The sequence below is a fragment of the Heliangelus exortis genome, chromosome 3 (assembly GCF_036169615.1).
Source record: "Heliangelus exortis chromosome 3, bHelExo1.hap1, whole genome shotgun sequence".
In the NCBI taxonomy this organism is placed as follows: domain Eukaryota; kingdom Metazoa; phylum Chordata; class Aves; order Apodiformes; family Trochilidae; genus Heliangelus; species Heliangelus exortis.
The window spans coordinates 56,968,847-56,981,920 of NC_092424.1; the positions used below are offsets into that span (position 1 = coordinate 56,968,847).

The following is a 13,074-nucleotide window of genomic DNA, read 5'->3' on the forward strand; positions in this document are numbered from 1 at the left end:
CTGCAATAAAGCACTGCATTAGTGGTCATTCCAAGCATGCATTTGTTTCATGCTGATCTGGGTGCCAGACAAGCAATGACTTCCTTGATAATAATGTAATTTTTCCATGATCAAATTACATCTTTTTTACATCTTCTCGTTTGCATTAAAACATCCAAAAAATAAAAAAACTGGGCAAGAAGTTGAGCATTTCCACCGCAAAGCAACTTACTACAAGCTTGTGTTACCTGAAGTGAGTAACATCATTAGTATTATGGATATTGGGTAGCGCTACTCTGTCTCTCCAGTGAACAGAGAGGAGAAACATGAAGCTCAACACTCGGGAGGAGGGCAGGGCTTTGTGAAACTTAGCCAGAACCTCAAGTTATCGCTGCGGTTTCTTTCTGCGGCGGCGGGGCCACGACGGAGAAGTGGATCCGGAGGCGGGAGGGTGGCACCAGCACGGCATTAAGCTCCGGGCTGAGTCCGGGTAGGACAAGCGGAGGAACGGGGGTTAGTTTGGGACAGGGAGGGATCGGAGCAGAGAGACGACCGGGCCCTGCCCGTCCCGCCTCTCCCTCCACTCCTCTTCTCTCCTCTTCTCTCTCCGCCAGGCTTAGTCAGAGGAATGTGGGTGGAACACCCTCCTCCCCCGGCGCCTTAAAAACCCGCTCGGACCGACACGCACGCAGTGTCCCGTCCCAGCGCAGCCTCCGCGCCGCAACCCCCTCCTCCACGCCCGGGCTCTCTGGTTGCCCCTCCGGACGGGCAGGATGGTGGTGTGCGGCCTCGCCTGCTGGAGGTGCCGGTGGCTTCTGCCTCTGCTGCTGGGGTTGGCCATCATCATGGGCATCATCGCCCTGGCGGGCAGGGGCTGGCTGGAGTCCGAGTCGGAGCCTTACGTCCAGCAGGCGTCATTATGGGAGAGCTGCACCCGAGGAGATGGGGACCTCAACTGGAACTGCGAGTCTCTCATGGACTACGGTAAGAGAGGAGCCCCTTCCCCTCCTCTCCCCTCCCGGGACCCCCGCCTTGCCACCAGCTGCACCCGGCGGCAGTGACTGGCAGGGAGCCGATGGGGCTGGTGCTGGCCCCGGAGCTGTCGCCCCGACGCTGTGATGGGCCAGCTGCCTTCTTCTGGGATGCGGTTTCCTTTGCAGAACCAGTACTCACACTATTTCAGGGCTTAAACAAAACAAAAAAACCAAAAACCAAAAAACAAACATAGGTCCGGGTTGCTGCAGAGCAATTTTTTTTTATTTTTTTCTATTTTTTTTTCCTATCAGTACAACACTTCAAAGCCAGGTTGGCTTGTGTTGCTTTTTAAAAAAAGTTATTTTACCACCAAGGTGACCACAAGTCCCTTGGGCTCTGCAGTTTTCTTTTTCTCAGTGATCCTCAAACTGCAGTGTCTTGGCAGTCTGGGCTGGCACACTGGCCAGTGCCCCCTCTCCACTCCAACAGCCTCACAGGTGAGATGGTGAAAGTAGAAACCTTCACCCAGAGTGTCCACTGCAGAGCCACACCTGGGTGACAGCGAAACTGCCTTCCTCTAGTCCTCCGGAGGGAGAGAGAACCTTAATTTAGCCCTGCCTAGCCAAGGGAACTTGAATATTCAGATGCCTCCTGATCTGCAGCTTGAAATGACCTGGGTTCGCAGATGGAAAGAACACTGTTTCCTGAATACACATCTCTCTTCCACGAGGGCCTAAATCAGGTAGTAATTCTGCCTCCGTTTAAACTTGCTGAGCTGCTTCTGTATCTGGAAATGCCGGCATAATATTTTCACTACACACTCCCAGTTGCTCAGGTTTTGGGGGACTTTCTGGTTTTTTACTAGAACACTTGGGTCTGATGACATCTGCTTTTCACTCAAAATACTTCTGGCCAAATAAGCAGACCCGCCTTAAGATCCTGGATGAGGGTACTTAGAGGACTGGGAAGCTGGACGGGCGTTTCAGCTGGGAGAGCCGGGGCTGCCGCCCTGTGCCATTCCCTCGGTGCCCGAGCACAGCAGCCTGGCTCCCAGCAGCTTTCCATGGCAATCCTCCCGTGAAAGCTAAGCCTTGAATGTATTGCCATGAACATCACTCCCCCATTAGACAGAGAGGAAAAGCTAGTGATGTAGAGTTGCTGAAATTTGCACTGCAAAGGGAAGAAGTGCTAGCATAGTAGAGCTGCTGAATTTACTTTTACACTGCTCCTCACATCCCTGAAGAATGATGGGTGCATGCTTTGTGTGCAAATTTCTGCATTTTTGTCTGGGTAACAAGCTGCCCGAGATCGATAGTATTTTGACTCTATTTATTCAAGCCTCGGCTTACTTAAACCAAAATTATTTAAAATCCTTGTCTTATTTCAACAAACTTGACTTTGCCTCTTTTCTAATTTTCACAATGAAGTACTACTGTCTACTCAAATACTACTTACATTTAGAGACAGGATGTAACACGTGAATTCAGGTCTGACTTATTTTGTTTCCTTTTTTCTATGCTAATGTAATTAGCATAAATAGATGAGGGCATTTACAAAGAAAAAACGTCTAGCAGGCTTTTACAGCACTGCTGAAGGAAAATGAAATTTAACTGAGATGCATAACTTGTGTTTTGCATACAATAACTACTATGCACTAACTATCCTGTGCCTCTCCTGATGAAATGAAAACTTCAGAGTGGATTCCCATTAAAAGCTTGATTAGACAACTTTTTAATTGAGGCATGGCATGCGTACTGAGAAGAGGAAGAGAAAAAGCAGACAAGTCGCTTATTTTAAGTGGGAAAAAAGGGGCAGGAACAGACAAACAAAGTTTTGCAAATAAGGATGTCTCCTAAACTGCATTGCTTCTTAATGAACATTTGAAAATGCCACATGAGAAGGTAGTAAATGGAAAGGGAAAAAGAAGACTGGGACATCATTTGGTAAAAAGGAGAAGAAGAATTTTTGTTTATAACTCTCTACTGGTTTGCATCTGGGGAGTACCTGACTGGCAGCGTCTATGGACAACGATCAAAATGTTGCAATGCAGAGCTGGTGTACTGCACCATAATATGACTCAAGATGACTTAGTGTGGACCATTGCAAGATTAAACTGTTGACTGTGTGTTGAAAAGGTATCAGGAAGCCATCAGATATGACAAAGATTGCTTGCAATGTGGTTACTCTGAAAGGGTGGTTGTCTTTATAGTGATGAGACTGTAAGTTTAAGAGCATTGTTTGTGGGTAGCTGTGTCCTCCTGGATCTGAATGGCTCCCAGTGACTTTGCTTTGAATTGTCACTGTAAAATATTGGTGTGTCTGTGTGCAGTAAAGGAGATTCCATGGAGGTTAACTCTTTCTTATATTACAAACAGCCAGTTGGTATTCATTAAGTGTACCTAGCAGCCAGCCTAGAAAAAGGGAAGCATTCATCTGAATCCTTAGTAAGTGCCAAAAAAAAAAAAAACCAACCAACCAAAAAAACAGATAGAAAGGAAAAAAAAAAAAAAGTAGAACCTAGAAGTAGGAACCCAGCCTTTGTGAATCATGTTTCACCGTGGCTGTGCCACTGTACCTGCGTCCCTAGAGGCATGGACTTTGACACCACAGATTATTGTTGAAGCTGAATACATGTGTCAGCTTCACTAAGGGGCCAGGTAAATAAGGGAGGAATGTTATAGGTATGCTTATCTTTTCAGCACGCCTCTTTTCAGGCATGCTTCTGTCTGATTTACAATGCCAGGATGTATTGGAGACAGACTTTGTTTATAGTGTCATCCAAGTGCAGGCACAGAGAAAATCCTAATGGAAGTAGTGTAGCAGTGGGTGTCTCAGTCTGCACCCAGAAAATATTTACTGAATCTCCCTAGTAACAGATCCCAGCAACCAGGTGAGGCTGGCATCCCTGCCAGTGGGATTTTCTGGCCCCTGGGCAGGCATGCTTCCACTGATAGCAACTTGCAGGAGTTAAAAGTTGGATATTTATAGGATTGTCCTTTCCTGATTCCTGTGTGATGTACAAGTGGCTGAAGCCAGGTTTGTACTAGTGGGTTTTTAAAAAAGTTTTGCTGTATAGCAGTTGCTTTTCCTGCACTCTGAAAACTAGAAAAGAGCTGTGATTCCCAACATTAATTTTCAACTCACCTTCCTGACAGACCTTTGTCTCTGGCCTGTCCTGTGTTCATAGTGGGTATGCACATACCTTCCCTTCACCAGTCATGCTACCATGGAAGTTTTCACATTTTGTGAGCAAAAAATAATATTGACAGTGCTCTCTTGCTCACAGTCCTTTGTTTCATCAACAAAAGCAGATATCTTTGGGCATCCTATATAATGGGGTCTCAAGGTCAAACAAGCATTGCTACTGACATTTATATACAGAAAAATATTACAACTATAGTGTAAAAATGTGCCTTGTCTACATCATGGTAAATGCTTCTACCCTAAGAAGCTATTCACTATACCCTATCCAGTTATTCACAAGCTAACAAACTACCTTCTACTTTTGTAAATAAGTGATTAAGATGAGAAAGGCTTGTTGCTTCAAATTCTGTAGTAGTAGTTCTTCCTGCTAGGCTACTTTGCCAGTCCTTCTATTAATTTCTAAAGGGAAATCTAGATTTAAATATCCTGCACTGTAGTGCTTCCAGTCTTCCCCCTGGTGAGGCTGAGCCATGGCTAAATATAATCAGGAAAGACACCTAGCACTAAGGCTCTACTGTTTTGTTGTGTTTTCTTTTGTTTTGTTTTTAAATGCGTTTCATCATATTATTCATGCTCATTATTAATTTTAAATAATCCTGACCCCTCCTAGTTAATAGCACGATAACATTTGCAGCTTAGTTCCTTTACATACTCATCATTAATCAAGCCATATAATAAAGCTCTTCATCCTTTCTAATAATTATAGACCTTCAGCTCCTGAACAGTTGGAGTTTAATGTTCTTTCAACACCATCTAATTGCTAAATACTTTGCTGATTAGATGAAAAGAACTTGACTCTGCTTTGAGGCAAAGCCGACCTGGGAACTCTACTACCTCCAACTGTTCTTCTGCTCTCCTGTTTATGCAGCCCCAAATTACTGTGGCATTATTATTTGATTTCATATAGAAACCTCCTTTCTATGCCTATTTTCAGTAAGAAATACTCTACCAAATGAAGGGAGCCGAGATTTTTCCATTTTTATTGAAAACTTGAATTCTGGCTAAATGTCTCCTGATTACAAGGTACTTCTGAACACAAGCCAGCTAAAAACTGGGACTGATTTGTCTGTCTCTGAGTCTGAGCAGGTCTCTCCAGCTCTTAAGGCAGCAGTGGAGTGTAAATCTGCACTTCTCCCCTCCCAGCAGCCTGGAGCCATAGGCAGAGTATCTTGCAGAGGGAGAGCTGGGTGCCTGCAGGGATAAATCAGCTCTTGGGAGCCTCTGGGAGGAGGAGGTGGGAAAGCCTGACTTAATAAGGTATGAGGATGAGGGGGATCCCCCACGGAGAAGCATCAATTTCAGTCAGAGCCCTGCAGCAGCCCCTCCACTGAAAGCTGTCTCGGTTGGTGGGGGAAGCAACACTTTGAGCTGGGAGCATGGAAGGGCTGCACCCTATGAGTTGTTAAGGATGCAGCCTTCTACCCCAACCTCTTCAATCTGTCACTTCTTAAAAGACTTCCAAGTTATTTTTTTGAGGTTTTTCCTACATTCTCTATGTATAAAAGTACAGAGCTTTTTTCTGCTCTTCATGTGTCTCACGTGGCAGGCTGGCCTTTCTGTGGCTGGTGTCTAGCCTGGCCCAGAGTAGACCCATTGACAGCACTGTGGCCAGCACTTATGACTCAGTTTTATCAGGTCCTATCAGTATCAACCCACTTGAGTTGATAACCCACTTGTTAACTGTTGCTTGAGAAGACAATCCAGCAGGAGGAGAGGAAGGTATGGGGTCACCAGCACCAAGCTCTGTCACAGGTGAGCACAAAACCCACTGAACTGCATAATGGTGGCATCAGCTACTGCCCTGTTTCTGAAGACCCAAACCAAAGCTTGCCTTGATATTAATCTTCCTGACAAGACATCTCCTACAGCTATATGTATTGTCATTTTCATATTGCCAGAGTTTAGAAAATAAAACATTGTGAGGAGAGCCAAAAAGCTTGTTACACTTGTAAAGCAAGCACAGAGGATATGAAAATATCAAGGACAGCACTGGGAGCTTTCCGGCTCTTATCTCTTCCAGTCATGTTTGTGTTGCACCAAACCTCAAGGTGTCTAACCTGCAGCTGTATTTAGTTTGCAAACTAAATTTTAGCAGATGGATGCCAGACTTTGCTTCCTACGTTGTGCTATCACATGTAATGCATCTGAAAAGGAATGAGCCCTGGTAACTGTCCTGGGATGGCTGTGTGTAATGTCTAAATATGCCTTTAAATTAGTTACCTAAATTCTACTGTGGAGACAACATCCAGTACCTGCATTAGGTATGCCAGAGAATATTTTCTTTGGGAAGATTTTATCACACCACTGACGTAGCTTTCATCTCCAGGTCCTCATTGGGTGCTCATTGGGTGTTCTCCCTCCCTCCTCACCCTGCAGCACTCTCTTAGGGAAGGGATGTGAAACATGCAAAACTGGAAAGCTTTTGCTTTCTTGAGTAGCTCCACAAAGGGAGATGGGAAAGAAAAGCCCTGCCCTTACCCTTTCTATGCTAACATGACTGTCTTCAGGCGACAGCAGTGGTTTTGGGGGTTTTGGGCTGAGATCTGACTGATGGATGTCTGCTGTGCTTCACTTTTGCTATTGGAATAGGGGGAAGGAAACCAATTCAGACTGATCTAATGAAAAGAGCTGGAAACAATACTTTGCTTTCAGAGAGTAAATTGATGCACCTTTACTAGGCTTCTGAGATAGTTTTAGTAAATTCACGGTCTCAAATTACTAGATTTTCCCCATTAGAGTATGTGAGTTAAGGTGGAAGATTTTAACTCTTTATGAAAAGGTTCTCTCTCTCACTGTCTTTTTCCTCTTAGTTTTTACACAGGAAGAATATAGACCACATTGAAAGGAGCGTTTCTCCAGAGTTGCTTCAGCTGTGTTAGAACATGCAGCTGTGACGAAAGAGATTTTTTGGAAAATGTTCTGGCCTAGATCTTGCTGCTCCCTTTATTCCTGCATCAGAAGGAGCTCAGGATCTGGCCCTACCTCTGTTGGAACGTGTGAAAGTAGAAACCCAAATTATGCAGATGTGGGAAGTGAGCTGTGATGACAGCTGACTGGAAACCAAAGCAGTACCCGGTATAGCTTAGCCTTTGTGGGCAAGTATCCTGCCTCCAGGGCAGGAACAACTTTGCTTGTTGTGGTTTGCATTGGGCTCACCTGAACTACTCCTTGGCTTCTAAAGAGGACAAGGTCTGGCTATACTAAGGACCTTTTCAGATGCCCGCGTTACTGTGATAGGGGGAGTGCCAGATGTGGCTTTTTTCTGTGAGGTTCTTCTTACCTTTGTTTTCTTGGCCCTGGCCTGCAGTGGGCGAGTTCTGAGCACTGGTGCTGCTCTGCTGGGATTAGGTCACTTGCTTTGTGCCTGAGCCTCTCCAAACTCCAGGTGCTTGCATCACCCCATCCCATCAAATATCAAAGTAATGATTCAAAGAGGAGCAGAGGATTCTTCCATTTTATGTCAGATTCTGCCATGTCTTCTCTACCTGCTACACTGTAGCTGTTTCTATTTTTTTTTTTCAGCTGTGAATAGATAATTATCTTCAAGAGCTTTCTCTTTGTCATCTCTCACTTCAGCTACTCTGAATCTTTTTTCTTATGTTAATTTTGCTCCACATGCATTATTCTTGTCATAAACAGGCAAGAAGCTGTATGCTAACATCTCTAGTACTTACCAGCAGTTATCTTCTGTGAGGGTACTCTCTTGTCTGCTCTAATACTTCCCCAAGCATGGAAGTGGCTTTGTAAAGTTGCGTGTCAAACAGGAATGGTAGCTATAAAGTACATTCTCAGTGGGTGTGTGCCCTCCGTTACTGGTTGTATCCACTCAGAAGTCTGGGTCCAGAGAGTTTGGAGGTGTTTTCTCCACCACCATGCTGTGCTATGCCCTTCTTTTCAGCAGGACAGGTTAGCAGGCTGGGAGTTCTGTGCTGCTCTACCAGTGATGGTGCCTCTCTGCTCTCCAGATGCATGTTTGGACACATCCAGTATTGCTTGCTTCTAACATAAAGGATTTCAGCAAACTGTGATTAAAGGAAACCTGCAATGAGCTACAGTTCAGTGCACTGCTGCATGTGACATCTTTCTTATTTTCTCTTCAAGGATGGGGAAGAGCAGCAGCTGCCACATACCTCGTTGGCTTTGTGATCCTGGTCATCTGTTTCGCCCTGGCAGTCATCGCCTTCTCCATCGAAATCCTTCGCTTCAACTTCGTGCGAGGGATTGGAGGCTTGCTCTTTGTTGTTGGTAAGGCTGGGAGCAAAGACAAGGATTTTTTTACATGTGAAACAGGCATCAGCAGATAAATATGCGAGATGGAGCCTCCCTTTATGAAATAGCTGTCTTTGTCTGGTTTATGACTCACTTTCATGGGAAACAAGAGAAGGCTGATTTAAGCTCTGAGGGGAGAATTGTTTAGGGGAACTCCAGTGGCCTTTGTCAGCTCTTCCATGGGAGCAACCAACACCTTTATCCCTGCAAGCCTAAGGAGCTGAGAGCCCCGGGTCCTTCCCACCTTCTCAAAAGGAGGGAGGAGGAGGGATGGGGCTGTGGAGCAAGCAGGAGGCAACCGGCTGGGCAGGGATCATTACACCTGGCTGTAGGACAGGGCTGGTTGTGGCAGGCAGGTGAGTGCACTGGCAACTAAAGAATATCAGCTTTAGCTGCTGCAGCTAGATAGGTGTGGGGATCTGCCTTGGCCAAAAGTCATGTAGCTCTGTAAGAATGCAGATTTTGTTGTAGGATTGAAACTAATCCTTACGGATCTTAAAAGGACATAAGAGTTACCTACAGGTACGCTTTTTCAGTGGTAAATGTAATATAATTCATTATCATTTTTTCTTGGTTTTCTTTCTTTCTCTCTCCAGCTGCATTCCAGATCATAGGCTTGGTTATCTACCCAGTGAAATTCACAGAAGACATTCCACTGACCGGAGATAATATGTTCAGCTGGGCCTATGGCTTTGGCTGGGCCAGCACTGTTGTTGTGATAGGTTGTGCTTTCTTCTTCTGCTGCCTCCCCAACTGGGAAGATGAAGTCCTGGGAAACATCAAGCCTACCTATTACTACTCCTCCCCAGAGAGAGCACCATACTTAAACTGAAAGATTAAATCAAAGTACAATCAGCTGTCAAAACAACAGAGGAGCACTCTGCTGTAAATTAGTGCCATTATAGGAGTCTTAAAAAACAAAACAAAACAGCTTATTTTTCTAGAGTATTCCTTACTAGCCCTGGCAATAAATCAGTAAAAAAAAAACATTGCCACCTTTAAGCAAACAGCTTTTACCTAAAGTATTATTTATGTATTCTCATGTCAATTCTGTTTGGCCTTCCCCTCCCAACTAATTGAGTCATCCTTATTTTCTTCAAACTTTTGCTTATGAATAAAGATGGAGTGTTTCAAGTGTAGAAAGGAAGAGGAGAGATTTTAAACAACCCATTAGAGGTACCTGCAACTACTTTGTTTTCACCTCTGACAGAATAACCTTAAATGGAACTAGAATAAAAAAAACATCCTTTCAGTGAATGCCTTTTCTTCCACCAAAATCAGTCCCAGGGAAGGAATTTCCCTCTGAGACTATTGCAGTCACAAGCTGCCTCTCCTCATTCCTGTTACTGGACTATTGTTGACTATTAGCTATTGGAACTAAGGGGAAAATAAAATTAAAGTTTATTTTCCACCAATTGGTGCTGTTGGATGAAGTTCTCATCTAAAGCATGGATCTGGTGTGTATAACAGTGGCTGGTGTAGCACTTACTGGTGTTTTTGTGGCCACTGCAGAACTTTTGATGAAGCCACATATGATTTAATACACATTGTCACACAGAGAATCAATAAACCTTCAGCTGTTGACCTACATACATCTTTACAGGGTATTTAAGGAATGGTGATCTGGAAAATACCTTTGAGTAGAAACATGCACTGCTCTTTATGTCTACATTTTTAAAACTGCAGTGCTTTAATTATCAGCTGTGGTTTGGAGGGAAATCTTGGCTTAAGATGTTGTAAACCTCCACAAGTTTCAAAAGCACACTATAGGTACTCCAGAGTTTTGTAAACTTGGGGATGCTTTGTGAGTCACTAGGGCTAGCAGGTAAAAATAGAAGAGCAGTTCTGTGGGCAGTTAACATATGCAAACTTCATACAGACACCTAGATCTGTCTCAAGGAGTAATCTGGCTGGTTCCTGGGTTCTGTTTCTGGAGCCAGCAATTCCGAATAAGTATTCCAGAGAGGCAGAGCTGTGTCTGTGTTGGTCATGGACCTGCAGCAGCTTACAGCAGATTAAGCTCTTTATCAGAACTTTTTCCAGCTGGGGAAGAAGAAGAAAGAAGCTCATTTGTGAAGCTTCTCTTCCAGCTATGGGGGAAGTAGATCTATCAGAGGCAGATTTCTGAGGGGGGTACAGGTAGGATGAAAAACAAATGATGAGCCTTACTCTGTGTAACAAGCAGATGGGGACTTAATTCTTAGCATTGTCAACCTAGTACTCAGGAGAGGGTAAGTGTGGGTATATGAATTCATCCATGTATACAAAATAGAACTTACAAAGCATTAACTGTAAAGCTACAGTAATTTAGAACTAAGTTTTTTCCATGCCAGGTATTTCTTGTATTATATATTGTATAGCTTTCTGTTTTGTGACACCTTTTAAAATTTGGTAATTCTGTATATTGCATGCAATCCTGCTTTGGTAAGGCCAGGTGACTTCTGGAGGTCCCTTCCGGGCCTGTCTTCTGTAACTTTTGTAACTGCAGTGTAAATATCTGCAGACTTCAGAACTGTGTTACAAGCTCACTCGTGGCATATACAATCAATTGTATTTATGATTCTTGCTGAAAAAGAGAATCCTCTGACAAATGTCTAATTTTTTTTTTCCTTTTCTGTACAAACTGGCTGGTGTGGAATACTGTGTAGACTTCTTTGTATCATGAGTAATGTTTGTGCCTAAGTTTCTAGTGAATTTAAAACACAGCAGAGAATCCCAAGTCTGGAAAATCCTTTCACAGCTAAAGCTGAGGAGGAGAAAAGATGTAAGGAAATGGACACCCTTCCTAATGAGAGGGAGAATGGTATGATAATAGGGCTAAGCATAACTTCAAGTCTTTTTTACATTTATTGTTTTTATTTTTCCTTTTTTTTTTTTTTTTTTAATAAGCATTGTCATAAGTTGTTAAAAAAGCACAGATGTAAAATAAACTTGGCTCTGAATATACTGGGAGGGGTGGAAGCGTAACCAGCATGTTACACAATTAAGATGTTCAGGAGAAAGCTATTGCAAATAGTCATTAATTCCTCTCAAGTGATACTAATGTATGTGGCACTCCTTTCAAATGTGGTGGCTTAATTAAAACTGTTTTAACTGATGGTTGTAGGAACTCAGTGGTGTTTGTGGTTCACAGATTCATTTCATAAACTCAAGCAAGTAGACATTCCTTACTTCACATGAATATCAGTATCCATGAAGTATCAGGTTAACAAAATGAATGTTAAGACCTCATATGTCCAGGAGGGAAAAACTTCATTTTCTAGTCAAATAAGGTACAAATAAAAAATAGGTAATATTAGGTAATATAAGGTAATAGGTAATATAAGGTAAATAAGGTAATATAAGGTAAATTAGGTATACTCTGCAAAACATGGCCAGGCACCTTCATCAGAAGCAGCAGGCGTAGAAGACTCTTTGCTAAGCCAAAACCTCTTAAATGCACCACAACTTGAGGGGGGAACCCTGTAAGTTTTCAGAATGTTTTGGTCTAGAGGAGGCCTCAGATGTGGGAAGCCAATTTTTTTTAATCAAAACTGCACCCAAAAGCTTTCATGTTCTGACCAAGAATTTCAAATATGGAGAAAAAGATGCTCTTTTCAGTAGAAGACTGCACTTCTCCTGTGATTAGAAACCTTCCCATTTCTAACCTCAGATTATGCATGGCCTATGTTTTCTTTTATTTTTGTTGTTTGTTTGGTTGGTTGTTTGTTGGGGTTTTTTTGTTTTGTTTTGGTTTTGGTCTTTTTGTTTGTTTGTTTGTTTGTTTGTTTTCCCACTTTTCTTTAATTACTCTTACTTTTAAATTCACTGCTAGGAAAAATATTTTTGTTCCCTTTAGATTTTCCCAAATGCTTTGAAGATAATTGGAGGGTTTGTACAATACCCATTCTTTTGACATGAAATACATTTGTACTCCTGTTTACCTTCCAGTCTGTATTCAGCTGCAGCCTAATTCCAGGCTTACTAAAATTTCCTGAACAACCCTGGTGAGCTTCAGGCTGCAGGGCAGCTACTTCTAACCCAACCCTGGAGAGGAGAGAGCAGTTTGGGAGGACTGGAGCACACTTTGCTCTCATCTCAGGAGGAGTTAGGAGCAACCAAAACTATGTGTGACTGGGTGCTAGGAAAGGCTAAATGCATGAATACAGGCTGGGAGGAGGAAAGGTTACAGACAGCCCTGAGGAGAAGGACCTGGGGATGGTGGTGGACCAGAAGTTTAACATGAACCATCAAGGTGTACTTGCAGCCCAGAAAGCCAACTGGGTCCTGGGCTGCATCAAAAGAAGCACAGAGAGATGGTCAAGGGAGGTGATTCTGCCACTCTGCTCTGCTCTTGTGAGACCCCACCTGGAGCACTGTGTCCAGTTCTGGAGTCCCCAGCATAAGAGGGACATGGAGCCATCAGATTCAGTCCAGAGTAGGGCTGCAGAGATGATCAGAGGGCTGGAGAACCTCCCCATTGAAGACAGGATAAAGAAGTTGGGGTTGTTCAGCTTGGAGAAAAGGAGGCTCTGAGGTGACCTTACAGCAACCTTCCAATATCTGAAGGGGCCCTACAAGAAAGCTGGGGTAGGGCTTTTTACACAGGTGTGTAGTGAGAGGACAAGGGGAAATGGTTTCAAACTTGAAGAGGAGAGATTTAGGTTA

At 43.5% G+C, this 13,074-nt stretch overlaps 1 protein-coding gene across 1 annotated transcript; it reads left to right on the forward strand.

Annotated features, from left to right (window-relative positions):
* The first annotated feature begins 360 nt into the window (after positions 1-360).
* Positions 361-11,524, forward strand: PERP (p53 apoptosis effector related to PMP22). The gene is made up of 4 exons (XM_071740784.1): positions 361-469; positions 594-963; positions 8,260-8,403; positions 9,024-11,524. The coding sequence occupies exons 2-4, from the start codon at positions 753-755 to the stop codon at positions 9,257-9,259; spliced, it is 591 nt and encodes a 196-aa protein (XP_071596885.1). The 5' UTR covers positions 361-469; positions 594-752; the 3' UTR covers positions 9,260-11,524.
* The last annotated feature ends 1,550 nt before the right edge of the window (positions 11,525-13,074 follow it).